Raw genomic sequence first — 15,332 nt, 5'->3', positions numbered from 1 at the left:
TACATCAGGCTTGTGCTTCATTCAACACAAAGGAGGGCATTTATACCAGATGCCACTGTCTACTTGAAACTCCACTTGGCTTTCTCACAGCTCTCTCAAGTTTAACATAACCCAAAATGAAATCATCATCCTTCTCTACAGAACTGTCCTGGCTCACAGTCTCCTGTCTTAGAGAAACAGCAGCCACTTGTTCAAGCTGACCTGGAGGTTGCTAATTAGCAATTGTATAACCCTGGATGATGCATTGAATCACTGTAAGCCTGTTTTCTGTCTGTAAAATGGGTACAGAAATATTAATATCTACCTTATAGGATTGTTGGGGATTAAATGAGATTCATTAGCATGATGCGTGGCATATAAAAAATACTTAATGAAGCTTGGCAATAATAATTAAAAACAACAAACTACCATTATCCTCCTGTCAGACAAGACTTCTGATGAGGACCTCATCAGAAATTAGTCCTATTTCTATTTCCTAAGCATGTCTCTAGTCAATTCACTTCTACCCATTCCCATTGCCATCATCCTAATATAAGCCATCCTCATCTTACATTTCATTGCTGAAATAACCTTACTGGTCTCCTTGTGTCAATTCTTGCCCCTTCCACTTGGGAGTCAGAATGATCTCTCTAAAATTCTAGGATGATATCAATTTACTGCTTAAAACTCTACAATGTCTACATTGTCCTTCCAATAAAGTCCAAACATATCAACCTGGTTTTCTAAAGCCTTCTGGGATATGGTGCTGCTTAATCTCCAGACTCTAGCACTATCCCCTTTGCATTCATGCTCTAGATTTACATATCTTCTGTCAGTTCCTCCAACTTGCCAAGCACATTCACCTCAGAGTACATACTGTTTTGTACATACTGTTTCTTCTACTGGGAAACATCTCTTCTCCCAGGGTCAATCAGCATTCAGGTCTCAACTTAAATATTACTTTCTCAGAGAAATCATCTCCAATACTCTTAGCTTCCTTTGTAACATACCCTGTCATTAAATGCAACACATTCCCAACTACTTGTTCACTGGCTGTCTTCTATGAAACCAAAAACAATATCAGTTTTGTTTACTGCTATATCTCTGGAATTATACTTCTTGAATGGGTTAGTGTATGACTGACTGATGAATCAATCAACAAATAGGAAAGAAGAAGGACCTTCAAGATGGCAGAGGAGTAAGGCATGGAGATCACCTTCCTCCCCACAGATACATCAAAAATACATCTACAGGGCTTCCCTGGTGGCACAGTGGTTGAGAGTCCGCCTGCCGATGCAGGGGACATGGGTTCGTGCCCCGGTCCGGGAAGATCCCACATGCCGCGGAGCAGCTGGACCCATGAGCCATGGCCACTGAGTCTACGCGTCTGGAGCCTGTGCTCCGCAATGGGAGAGGCCACAGCAGTGAGAGGCCTGCGTACCGCAAAAAAGAAAAAAAAAATACATCTACATGTGGAACAGCTCCTACAGAACACCTACTGAATGCTGGCAGAAGACCTCAGACTCCCCAAAAGGCAAGAAACTCCCCACATACCAGGCTGTGTGGCTGACAGGGTCTTGATGCTCTGGCTGGGTGTCAGGCCTGAGCCTTGGAGGTGGGAGAGCCGAATTCAGGACAATGGACCACAGAGACCTCTCCGCCCCACGTAATATCAATCGGTGAGAGCTCTCCCAGAGATCTCCATCTCAGCGCTAAGACCTAGCTCCACTCAACAACCAGCAAGCTCCACTGCTGGATACCCCATGTCAAACAACTAGCAAGACAGGAACACAACCCCACCCATTAGCAGAAAGGCTGCCTAAAATCATAATAAGGTTACAGGCACCCCAAAACACACCAACGGACATGGTCCTGCCCACCAGAAAGACAAGATCCAGCCTCATCCACCAGAACACAGGCACCAGTCCCCTCCACCAGGAAGCCTACACAACCCACTGAACCAACCTTACGCACTGGGGGCAGGCACCAAAAACAACAGGAACTACGAACCTGCAGCTTGAGAAAAGGAGACCCCAAACACAGTAAGTTAAGCAAAATGAGAAGAGAGAGAAATATGGAGCAGATGAAGCAGCAAGGAAAAAACTTACCAGGCCAAACAAATGAAGATGAAGTAGGCAGTCTACCTGAAAAACAATTCAGAGTAATGATAGTAAAGATGAACCAAAATATTGGAAATAGAATGGAGAAAATACAAGACCTAGAAGAACTAAAGAGCAAACAAACAATGATGAACACAAAATAAATGAAATTAAAAATTCTCTAGAAGGAAACAATAGCAGAATAACTGAGGCAGAAGAATGGATAAGCGACCTGGAAGATAAAATAGTGGAAATAACTACTGCAGAGCAGAATAAAGAAAAAAGAATGAAAAGAATTGAGGACAGTCTCAGAGACCTCTGGGACAACATTAAACACAACAACGTTCGAACTATAAGGGTCCCAGAAGAAGAAGAGAAAAAGAAAGGGACTGAGAAAATATTTGAAGAGATTATAGTCGAAAACTTCCCTAATATGGGAAAGGAAACAGTCAATCAAGTCCAGGAAGCACAGAGAGCCTCATACAGGATAAATCCAAGGAAAAACACGCCAAGACACATATTAATCAAACTATCAAAAATTAAATACAAAGAAACAATATTAAAAGCAGCAAGGGAAAACAACAATAAATGTACAAGGGAATCCCCAAAAGGTTAACAGCTGATCTTGCAGCAGAAACTCTGCAAGCCAGAAGGGAGTGGAAGGACATATTTAAAGTGATGAAAGGGAAAAACGTACAACCAAGATTACTCTACACAGCAAGGATCTCATTCAGATTTGATGGAGAAAGTAAAACCTTTACAGAGAAGCAAAAGCTAAGAGAATTCAGCACCACCAAACCAGCTTTACAACAAATGCTAAAGGAACTTCTCTAGGCAGGAAACACAAGAAAAGGAAAATACCCACCAAAAAACCCCCAAAACAATTAAGAAAATGGTAATAGGAACATACATATCAATAATTACCATAAATGTAAATGGATTAAATGCTCCAACCAAAAGACACAGAGTGGCTGAATGGATACAAAAACAAGACCTATATACATGCTGTCTACAAGAGACCCACTTCAGACCTAGGGACACATACAGACTGAAAGTGAGGGGGTGGAAAAAGATATTCCATGCAAATGGAAATCAAAAGAAACCTGGAGTAGCAATTCTCATATCAGACAAAACAGACTTTAAAATAAAGTCTACTACAAGAGACAAAGAAGGACACTACATAGTGATCAAGGGCTCAATCTGAGAAGAAGATATAACAATTGTAAACATTTATGCACCCAACATAGGAGCACCTCATTACATAAGGCAAATGCTAACAGCCATAAAAGGGGAAATTGACAGTAACACAATAATAGTAGGGGACTTTAACACCCCACTTTCACCAATGGACAGATCATCCAAAATGAAAATAAATAAGGAAACACAAGCTTTAAGTGACACAAACAAGATGGACTTAACTGATATTTATAGGACATTCCATCCACAAACAACAGAATACACTTTCTTCTCAAGTGCTCATGGAACATTCTCCAGGATAGATCATATCTTCGGTCACAAATCAAGCCTTGGTAAATTTAAGAAAATTGAAATAGTATCAAGTATTTTTTCCAACCACAGCGCTATGAGACTAGATATCAATTACAGCAAAAAAAACTAAAAAATACAAACACATGGAGGTTAAACAATATGCTACTAAATAACCAAGAGATCACTGAAGAAATCAAAGAGGAAATCAAAAGATACCTCGAAACAAATGAAAATGAAAACATGACGACCCAAAACCTATGGGATGCAGCAAAAGAAGTTCTAACTGGCAAGTCTGTAGCAATACAATCCTACCTCTAGAAACAAGAAAAATCTCAAATAAACAATCTAACCTTACACCTAAAGTAATTAGAGAAAGAAGAACAACAAAAACCCAAAGTTAGCAGAAGGAAAGAAATCATAAAGATCAGAGCAGAAATAAATGAAAAAGAAATGAAGGAAACAATGGCAAAGATCCATAACTAAAAGCTGGTTCTTTGAGAAGATAAACAAAATTGATAAACCTTTAGCGAAACTCATCAAGAAAAAAAAGGAGAAGACTCAAATCAACAGAAATAGAAGTGAAAAAGGAGAAGTAACAACTGACACTGCAGAAATACAAAGGATCATGAGAGATTACTACAAGCAACTGTATGCCAATAAAATGGACAGCCTGGAAGAAATGGACAAATTCTTAGAAAAGCACAACCTTCCGAGACTGAACCAGGAAGAAATAGAAAATATAAACAGACCAATCACAAGCACTGAAATTGAAAGTGTGATTAAAAATCTTCCAACAAACAAAAGTCCAGGACCAGATGGCTTCACAGGCGAATTCTATCAAACATTTAGAGAAGAGCTAATGCCTATCCTTCTCAAACTCTTCCAAAATATAAGGAAACACAAACACAGAGGGAGGAACACTCCCAAACTCATTCTACGAGGCCACCATTACCCTGATACCAAAACCAGACAAAGATGTCACAAAAAAGAAAACTACAGGCCAATATCACTGATGAACACAGACACAAAAAAACCTCAACAAAATATTAGCAAACAGAATCTAACAACATTAAAAGGATCATAAACCCCACTTGATCATGGTGTATCCCAGGAATGCAAGGATTCTTCAATATATGCAAATCAATCAATGTGATACACCATATTAAGAAACTGAAGGATAAAAACCATATGATCATCTCAATAGATGCAGAAAAAGCTTTCGACAAAATTCAACACCCATTTATGATAAAAACCCTCCAGAAAGCAGGCACAGAGGAAACTTACCTCAACATAATAAAGGCCATATATGACAAACCCACAGCCAACATCATCCTCAGTGGTGAACAACTGAAACCATTTCCACTAAGATCAGGAACAAGACAAGGTTGCCTATTCTCACTGCTATTATTCAACATAGTTTTGGAAGTTTTAGCCATAGCAATCAGAGAAGAAAAAGAAATAAGGGAAGAGGCCATACATATTGTTTTCTTTCTACTCTACCAGAACTGTCTCCTTAATCAAGGGGGAAGTTTTGGGAAGTATCCTCACCCCTAGAAGGCATGAAAATCATATTGTGGAATAACAGAGAAACTCCACCCTCTCTGCAAACTATCATCCTACCACGCTACTGTAATCCTTTCCTACATACATTAGATTAATAGCCTCTGTCCTTTCTTGAGGCTGAGTCATTTTATACCTGGACTACAGGTAAAAAAAGGAAGGAGGGTATTTCCAAACACTTATCATTGGTGCTCTCTCAACTAACTTTATTTTGCCCTACTATTTTTCGTCCCCTCTCAGCACCCAACTAATCGCCAACCTACCACTACAGTTTCCTCTTTAAGCCTCTCTTCTCCATTTCAAAATGATTTCTCCATGTCTTTCGTTAACTAAAATAGTCATTTCCTCAGGGTGACTGATCCAGCAAACTGAATGTATTAATCCCAATAAGATGTAAATGAAGATGTCATTGCCCTTTCAGAGATATTTACATTTCAAAAGAAGGCAATTTAAAACTAATTTCTAATTAGTAAAATTCCTGAAATGGGCAAGAAGATAATCTGTAGCGTTATATATTTTTAAACCCTCTGAAGAAGCAAGACTCTTCTCCTTGTAACTTCCTTCATCAATTGGGACTGGAAAGCCACATAACTTCCCAGTGCGCTCAAGATTTCTTCCTTCCCAGGGTTCCTAGAAAAGTTTTCCTCAACCCAGTTCCTGTAGGCTTGCGGCTCCCTCTCCTAGGCATCTACTTCCTCTCTCTTTGACACTGAACTATAAGGAAGCCATCTCTGGATCCCAACCAAATTAACTACCTGGGAGTTTGCTATTTTGAAGATCACTGGTCCTTTTCCCCAAGTAGCTAAAAATACTCTTGGGTCTTTTGTTTAAAAGCTTTGAAAATTAAGTATAAACAGTTATAGAGTTGGCTGATCTTAACTATTAATCTCTGCTCAAACTATCTTTTAAGATACTTATTCCCAACACTCAACTATTCTCCATCTCAGAACATTCAGGGAAATACTAGGTTGTAGGAGAGAAAAACAGAACATAAATGCTTCCCAAGTATTTCCCATAATCCATAAGGTTGCTTAGGCAAGGATAATCAAGAGGTATTTTTGCATTCAGCTTAGAAGGGAAGGATACCAATTTAAAAATAACCCACCAAATACATTAATAGAACAATTATTCATTTATGAAGGGCATAGGAAGAAAGAGAATAAAAAGGTCTATTCCAGATTTTGCAATCAATGACTCTTTGCAATCAACTGACTTTTATTATCTATACATATTGTTGTTATTTAAATGATGCTTCCTAATAAAATTATGGGCACTGTGTAGAGACAGGAAAAAGTTGATGGGTAATAAATAGGCCTAAGAAACTAAGCCATCACAGGTTGTCACCCTGTACCAACTGATTCTCTTGACTCTACAAGTTACATAAATAATGATAGTATGGGCTTCCCTGGTGGCACAGTGGTTAAGAATCCGCCTGCCAATGCAGGCGACTCAGGTTCAAGCCCTTGTCCGGAAAGATGCCACATGCCGCGGAGCAACTATGCCCGTGCGCCACAACTACTAAGCCTGCGCTCTAGAGCCCGCGAGCCACAACTACTGAAGCCCACGTGCCTAGAGCCTGTGCTCTGCAACAAGAGAAGCCACCCAATGAGAAGCCCACACGCCGCAACGAAGAGTAGCCCCCGCTCACCGCAACTAGAGAAAAGGCCACGCACAGCAACAAAGACCCAAGGCAGCCAAAAATAAAATAAATAAATAAGTTAAAAATAATAATAATAATGATAGTATGGGTGGAGAGGACCTTCACAGCATTTGGCATAGGGAAATTCTTGGTCTAGTATGAATTAAAAGCTTGAATAAAGCTATGGTTGATTTTTTTTTTTTAATGAATCACAAAACAAGTAACTATCTTTTTCCAGGAGGACCTTTCTATTTTTACCTCTAGAATAAAGAATGCCACTTTTTAAAAGTTAAAAAAATCATAGTGAAATTTGAAAAAAGTATTCTCTGTGGCATATTTCTAAATGCAAGGCTACTCCCCTGGCCTTGGTAACTTACGCCTCCTGCGATGTATTGTATGAAGTCCTCCAAACCAATCTGGAACACACATGAGAGTCTCTCTTGAGGAATCAAGTGAGCATTATAGCAGTCATATTTTGTTAACTAATTGTTTGCTTACTGAAAGCAGCACTGATGTCATTTTCTCTAAATAGCTGAAGTATTTTAAGTTTTCTCAAATCTGTGTTTCTTGGCCTTAAGGCCTGAGAGAAGACAGCAGATGCTTACTTATTTTACACACCAGAGTTAAGAATTCATTGTCTCAACCTTACGCATTTATAGTCTTATCAAGTGATGGTGACCTTTCAGCACAAATTCACACAATTCATGGCCATCTTCTTTCTGCTTATCTTATTGAAAACAATGTTTCTTTCAGAACCAATAGCTTTGGCATTTTCCTTTGTAATTCTGAAAGTATTAATTTTCTTTATTAAGCACTGACTATACTTTAGTGGTTAGTGCTATTCAAACAAATGGAATGTACCTTGGTGATTTTTATTTCTTTTTATCATTACTGGTTTCATTAATACTCGGTAGACAAAATTCTTTCCTATGACTTAATATGGATTGCTAAATCTTACTAGAAATCAATGTACATGTTTGTTATTTTAGGGAATGTTATAAAGGTGAGACTGACATTAAGCAGAGTTCCGAGGAAGGAGAATAAATAAGATTATTTATTAGATAGATGGGGAGGAAAAAGGGAAGAAAGAAAGTGAAGGGGCTATAGGCCCAGGTAATCATAAAAAAAAAAAAAAGAAAACATCGGGGCTTCCCTAGTGGTGCAGTGGTTGAGAGTCCGCCTGCCGATGCAGGGGACATGGGTTCGTGCCCCAGTCGGGGAGGATCCTACATGCCGCGAAGCGGCTAGGCCAGTGAGCCATGGCCGCTGAGCCTGCGCGTCCGGAGCCTGTGATCCGCAACGGGAGATGCCACAACAGTGAGAGGCCCACGTACCGCAAAAAACAAAACAAAACAAAAAAATAAAACATCAACACCAGACGCCTCCCACAAGTTCTAGAGGGTTATACCCATACTAGAGAAAGAAATGTAAGATTTGAGTTGAAATATGACCTAGCAATAAGATAAAATTTAGCTCATAAAGGTGTTTTAATAGTTTCCTCAAGAATCTTGACAAATTAAAATTACAATGCAATATATCTGCTAATAAATGTCAATATAATTATACAAAGCTTATGATTAAGGAGACAGTTCTGGTAGAGTAGAAAGAAAACAAAATGTATAGCCAATTAATAGTATAATGTATGTGAAAGTGCTGCTATAAACTTTAAAGGAGTATGTAAACATTAGCTATAATTATTTTTATTATTGATCTGTAACCAACCTAGAAATCAAAAATTAAGTTGTCTGTGTATGTGTGTGTGTGTCTCCATAAGTATTCAATCAGAACTAAAGCAGGGTTTCTCAACCTCAGCACTGTTGAGATTTTAGACTGATCATTCTTTGCTGGGGGAGTCTGTCCTGTGCACTGAGGGACGTTTAGCAGCATCCCTGCCCTGTACCCACCAGGGGCCAGTAGAACTTCCTCCTCCTCCCCCCTCAATTAGCGACAAACAGAAATGTCTCTGGACATTGCCAGACGCTGCAAAATTGCCCCTGGTTGAAAGCTATGTTAAAGCACAAGAAAAACCTAGAAATTATATTTATGGCTCTCCCGCACAAAATGAGGATGAGAGACAGCCAAGATGAACTAGAGCTAGATATCCATCACTAGGCACATGTGGCTACTGAACACTTAAAAGGTAGCTAGTCCAAACTGAGGTATGTTATAAATGTAAAATACACCCTAGACTTGAGGATTTGGTATGAGAAAAAGAATACAAAATGTTTCAAAACACTTTATGTGGATTACATGTTAGTGATAATATTTTGGATATAGTGGGTTAAAATAAAATACATTATAAAAATTAGTTCATTTGTTCCTTTTTGCTTTTTAAAAATGTGGCTACTAGAAATGTTCAAATTAAATGTGTGGTTTGCATTATATTTCCAGTGGACAGTGCTGAACTTGTGCAAAAAATTATCCCTCCTTCACACCATACGTTCCAGGCAGCCTTTGATAACAGAGAGCTCTGTCCCCAGTTTTCTCTTTACCTTCTCTCCATTCTCCTTGGATTAGCTCCAGTTTCCTTTCTTCAGTGAGATTACTACTCAGAGATGACTTACCTCCAAACTCTGTCTCTAGTTAGGAGCTCTACCAAAACCTAGATCCATATGTCCACTATCGACTTAACAACCCCACTTGGACATCCTAGAGGAACCCCAAACTTAAATGATCCTCATTCCCAAAAAGGCTCCTCCTCCAGGATTCCCCATTTTATTAGATGGCGCTATTGACACAGATGTTCAAGCCAGAAACCTGAAGGTCATCATGAGTTCTCTTGCAATCTCTCACAAGTAGATTCCTGCTTCCTCTACTCCCTCAGTATTTCTGGAATCGTCCTTTTTCCTAACACTGGCTAGGCCAAGTCACCATTATTTCTCCTCATATCAACTCCATCAACCCTTTTACCCTCTTATTACACCCTGCCCTCCCCATCTCAACACTTAGCCCACAAGTAACTATTTTTGGTTAGGGCTGTCTTTCCCTTTAGAACATTATACTACATAAAGCCAGGCGCTTTCCTGTTCATTGTTGTATCTCCAGTTCATTGACTGATGAATGAATGAATGAATAAAGAGGGGTGTAAACTGCCGACTCACAGGTTGCAATTTACTAAGGGGCTGGACTACAAAAGCAGTGGTTCCATTAGCATATGTGGCCCAGGAAAATATCAACCCTTAGGTCTAAATATCAATGTACCCTCATCCTTAACAGATCTATCTATTGTGCATAAAATCACACTGCAGACTTTCTATATACTGGGTCAGGAAAGAACAGCTGAAGAGTGCCTTTTATAACCCTCCAGCCCAGCAGCAAACCTGATGCCTGACATCTTCCATTTTCAATGGCATAGTCTCAGAGTAGCTATAGTTTCAAAGTTACCCAGTGAAAAGCAGCTGAAATTTATACAAAGCTAAGAACAACTGTGATTAACTGAACCACTCCTGAAACAAAGTTATTCTCCAAGAACACAAGTTCAAAATAAGTCTCCTCTCATTAGGGATCCTTGATCCCCCTCCTTGCCTAAGCCAGCCTTCACTCTCCAGTCCACGACTAGTTTGAAAGGGGTTTGGATGGACTATGGCGGTGTCTATCCTTACTAGGAAGTTACAGCTACTACTGACTTGGAATTTTTTAAAAGTTGAGAATTTTACAGATGTTAGCTGTGCTTTAGGTTAAGCTAAAGGAAGAAGAGCTTGTGAAAGACTCCGAGTAATGTATGTATTAGAGAAGAACAAGGCAAAAATTAGACCTGTGTGTTCATTCATCTTTTGCTACTGGCTCTCCTGTAAGTATGGGAATAGCTGTGAGGGTAGGTGGGGTGTGGTGATGTATGACATGGACCAGGCAGGAGCTGAAAAGATAACACATCAAAGCCAGGGTTAACCCCAGGTCCAATGGCACTATGTAGGGCTAACTTTTTTTAAATTGCCTTTTCAATAAATTATATGAGACCATTCTTTTATAGTATGAGGAAGACAGGTGGGGTCGTGACTAAAGAAAGGTTAAGAAACATTTTTTAAAAGTATTTTCTCTTCGTTGTTTCTCCTTTTATAGTCCAATAAAGAAAACAATGGCAATTACCAGGTTCCCACCAATTTAGGCAGTGGGATAAAGAGATTTAGTGAAGAAGTGACATTTTTCTGAACTAGATGCCCTTTTTCTTTCTAGAAATGAGTCAGAGAATGCTGGGTGACTTTCTGAAGCCTGTTTTTTTTTTTTCTTTTCCTCAAAATCTGATGAATCTTTTCCATAACAAGGACCAATACTTCCACATCTCAGCAGAAGCATCGGTTTTTGGCAATAAGGTAGCTGAGGTGTAACACAAGGGAGTAGGAGACTCAGAAAAAACAAACAGTGGCTAAATCCCATGTGCAGTACTCAGTCTCTACGGCAGCTTAGGCAAGTCACTCATCTCTCTGAGCCATGTCTTCTCAACTGGGGTGATACCTCTCCCCCCAAGGGAACAAAAATTGATTCCGGGGTATGGTGTGAGCTCTTATCCTTTTTATGTATAAAGAACAGATATACATACAGCACATAAACAAGATACCCAGTGGATCTGTGGTATTAAAGTCTCATGGGAGGGTAGACTAGGGGAAAATAATGTCTAAAAAGGCTCCTTGTTGGGGAGGGGGTAATATTGAACAAAAGGCTGAGACCCCTCTAAGCCTTTATTTCCTCAGCTGTAAAAATGGGTCAGCATTACCCACCACAAAGGATTATTATGATATAGCTATATCTAAGTATATACAGAGAGAATGAGAGACTGGAAATAAAGCAGGCAGGGAAAACAACCTAAATTGTAGAATCATCATTAAAACACAACCCAAAACATAAAGATTCAAGTGTATATAGATCCATATCATCTAATGATCACTTGTATTAACAAGACAATTTTCTTCTCACTAGTCATTTCACCAATTGAACACCTAACATCTAAAAGAAAGTCCTAGTCAATAAATGCAAGAAGAATCTGTAAACATGAAAAAGATACAAACCTAAAACACCAATTTCAAGACCTGCCAAGCTTGTTTTAATTTTATCATAAATATCTTCTGATGCAAAGTCAACAGCAATGGTCTTTGTTTCCACTTTGAATTTTTCTCCTAGGGAAAAAAACACAAATGGAGAGAGGAAAAATTAATATATGATTTAATTAATTAATTAAATTAATTAAATTAAGATTTAAGCATTTGATGACATTACCCTTTCAAACACTTTTCTCCCCCAAGTTTTATATGAAATTTAGACCAGGATAATTTTAAGCGATCATGAGAGCACCTAAGATATGATATAGAGTCAACACAGCAGTTCTGCAATAAAAATTCCAATGTTATCACAGAGCTGGCTGAATGTTCCTTAATCGGTTCTCCTATAAATCAATAATGATGACTTTTTAGACCCTTAGGTACAAATAAAAAAACATGATGCATATCATAATATTGTATACTCTTTAAATATCACTGGTTTGTGATTTTAATTGCAAACTGATACTTCATAATTTCAGGAAAAAGTCTTAAGTGTGATCTATTAAAACAAAAAATCCACCTTATTAAAGTGGAAATAAAATGAATGATCTGGGCTTCCCTGGTGGCGCAGTGGTTGAGAGTCTGCCTGCCGATGCAGGGGACACGGGTTCGTGCCCCGGTCCGGGAAGATCCCACATGCCGCGTAGCGGCTGGGCCCGTGAGCCATGGCCGCTGAGCCTGCGCATCCGGAGCCTGTGCTCCACAATGGGAGAGGCCCGCGTACAGCAAAAAAAAAAAAAAAAAAAAAAGAATATGATCATATTGGAATTTAGGAGCTTGGTTAATAATGAATAATCACTACATTTAAAAAGCCACACAAAATGCATAGTAATGGAGCTACAAAGTGATACCAGAAAGACCTGTGTTCTACTTTGCACAGGACTGTTAAGGTCCAAACAGAGCTAAGGGAAATAACAGATTCAGAAATGAGACCCTGGAGAAACAAAACTCATCTGAGGGAACATGTCATGTTGATTTCTGCCTTCACTAGTGAGCCACTTTGAGAAGACGGCAATGGACTGTGAGGTCACCCAGACTTGGGTACCAATTTGACTTCCACACTTATTTGCTAAATGACTTTGAGCAAGTCACACACCCTCTATGGGCCTCAGCATCCTCTTGTGAAAATGAAGGTAACAATGACCATTAGTGCTATCAAAGGTACCAAAGTATTACCTTTAGTACTAACAATACTACCATGTACTGGCATACATGAGGCACTCCATAAAGTCTCCAAGAATGCTTATTCTTTGGAGCTTGATGAGAATTCAAATGAATTAATTTAAAAATTCTGCTTCCAAAAATAAAATTTTCTTCCTTCGAAGTCAATGCCAGTTTATCACAGAATATACAGCAGTAATCCACATAGGAGGTTTCTGTTCTTGATCTGAAAGGATTTATGTCTAAAACTAAAGAGCTGGTTCACAAGAGATTCTTTAGACTCAATGAAAAGTATCCATCCTAGATAGGAATCTATGAATAAACAAGAGAGGATATGACTGACCTGGAAAATACCTTATCTGGTGTTAAAGGTATACCTACTATTCGAATATAAATGAGTTATTACGTGTTCATGTAATGGACAGCCAGATACAGGGCTGTCATTTCCCAGTAGCTGGTCTGACATGTCTTAGCATAAGTGGTTCACAGAATTTACCACAAGTAAGTAAAGAACTCTGCCTTTATTAGAGCCACCAATTCACAAGAAAAAAGACCAAAATCAAAAGGCTGAAGGATACCTTTTATTGAATGTAAAACTTTATTCTGGAAGTAAAATAAGATAAAATTTATCTATTTATTTGAGGAAAGCAACAACTGTTTCCACACTAGCACTATATACTGACATTTAGGAAAATTTCTCTCTAGTAATAAAAGCTACCTCACAACCCCTGAATCAAATTTACTTTTAGATCTCACAGGATTTGGTGAATGTACTTATATGGCACAGTCTTACATAGATATGCTGCTTAAAAAAAAAAAAATTCAGAGACCCTTTTGGAAAGAATATTACTTAATAAGAACCCTCCAGTAAGCTCTTTCTTATGTCTTCACACTAGGATAAGCAAAATGGTTTCTGACACAAGTTTTTCAAGATAAATAAAAATTTGAACTTATACCTGAATTACTCTGAACCATGTTCTAGTCCAGTTAACGTTGTTTACTTTCTCTTAACTTTTCTTCACTGCCTCTATTGTGGGCTTTTCTTTCTTTCTTTCTTTCTTTAACATAGGTCAGCTCCTGTCACCCTCCTTGCAATCCTGCAAAGCGTTCCATCTCTTTTACAGTAAGAACCAAAGTCTTCAGCATCAGCCTGATACTGAATTAATCTCCACCCACTTACTCTCCAGTTGCTCCCCAGCCTTGGTCACAGGGGTCCTAGCAGTTCTTTAGACACAGGATGTTCCCCAAATACACTCAAGGCTTTTGAACTTACTGTGCCCTCTGTCTGGAATGCTTTTCCACATCCCCTGTCTCTGTTGGGTCTTTAAGTAAATGTTACCTTCTCAGAGAAGACTTCATTGACCACCCTGTAAAAAATGCAGAGCTTCCCTGGTGGCGCAGTGGTTGAGAGTCCGCCTGCCAGTGCAGGGGACACGGGTTCGAACCCTGGGCCGGGAGGATCCCGCATGCCACAGAGCAGCTAAGCCCGTGAACCACAACTACTGAGCCTGCGCTCTAGAGCCCGTGAGCCACAACCACTGAAGCAAGCGCCTGGAGCCCGTGCTCCTCAACGGGAGAGGCCACTGCAGTGAAAGGCCTGCGCTCCGCAGCAAGGAGTGGCCCCCACTCGCCGCAACTGGGGAGAGCCAGCGTGCAGCAACAAAGACCCAAATCAGCCAAAAATAACTAAAAAAAATAAAAATAAAAAATGCAGCCATTCCTCCCCAGCACTCCTTGTCCCCCTTCCCTGCTTTACTTCACTCCATCGTGCTTACCCCTCTCTAATGTACTATATACTTTAAGAACGCATGTGTTTGCTGTCATCTGCTCCCACCAGAATTAAGCTTGTGAGGACAAGGTCTGGGATCTGCTTTGTTCAGTTGCTCAACGTCACAAAGGCTCCAGGGTCCTTCCACGCTTTTCTCCTATTCCCCTAGGCTGGCTCTTCTCTTGGCTTCAGGAGAGCCACTGCCATTCCAAGCATCCATGCAGGCAATGTTCAGAGGCAGAAATGGGGCATCCCTGTTATATGTCCCTTTTATATTGAGGAAAACTTCCTCAGAAGAATCCAGCAGACTTCCCTCACATTTCTTTTCCCAAGATTATGGGATATGTCTTAAAAAACTCAAAAGAGCTAACATATGATCCTGCAACCCCACTCCTGGGCATATATCTGGAGAAAAACATGGTCTGAAAGGATACATGCACCCCAATGTTCATTGCTGCACTACTTACAACAGCCAAGAGAAAGAAGCAACCTAAGTGTCCATCAACAGAGGAATGGATAGAGAAGATGTGGTACACATATACAATGGAATACTACTCAGCCATTAAAAAAAGAATGAAATAATGCCATTTGCAGCAACATGGATT

The 15,332-nt window shown here is 39.5% G+C and overlaps 1 protein-coding gene across 1 annotated transcript in view; it reads right to left on the bottom strand.

The window, feature by feature from the left end:
- Positions 1 to 15,332, bottom strand: part of HSD17B12 (hydroxysteroid 17-beta dehydrogenase 12) — a 160,749-nt gene that overhangs the window by 49,381 nt on the left and 96,036 nt on the right. The window contains exon 4 of the mRNA XM_082844327.1: positions 11,769 to 11,876. Within this exon, the coding sequence (XP_082700453.1) occupies positions 11,769 to 11,876 (108 nt within the window). The remainder of the gene's footprint in view (positions 1 to 11,768; positions 11,877 to 15,332) is intronic.

The sequence above is a fragment of the Leucopleurus acutus genome, assembly GCF_964270905.1.
Source record: "Leucopleurus acutus genome assembly, chromosome: 8".
NCBI lineage: Eukaryota > Metazoa > Chordata > Mammalia > Artiodactyla > Delphinidae > Leucopleurus > Leucopleurus acutus.
This window is presented reverse-complemented; position numbering and strand designations above follow the sequence as displayed.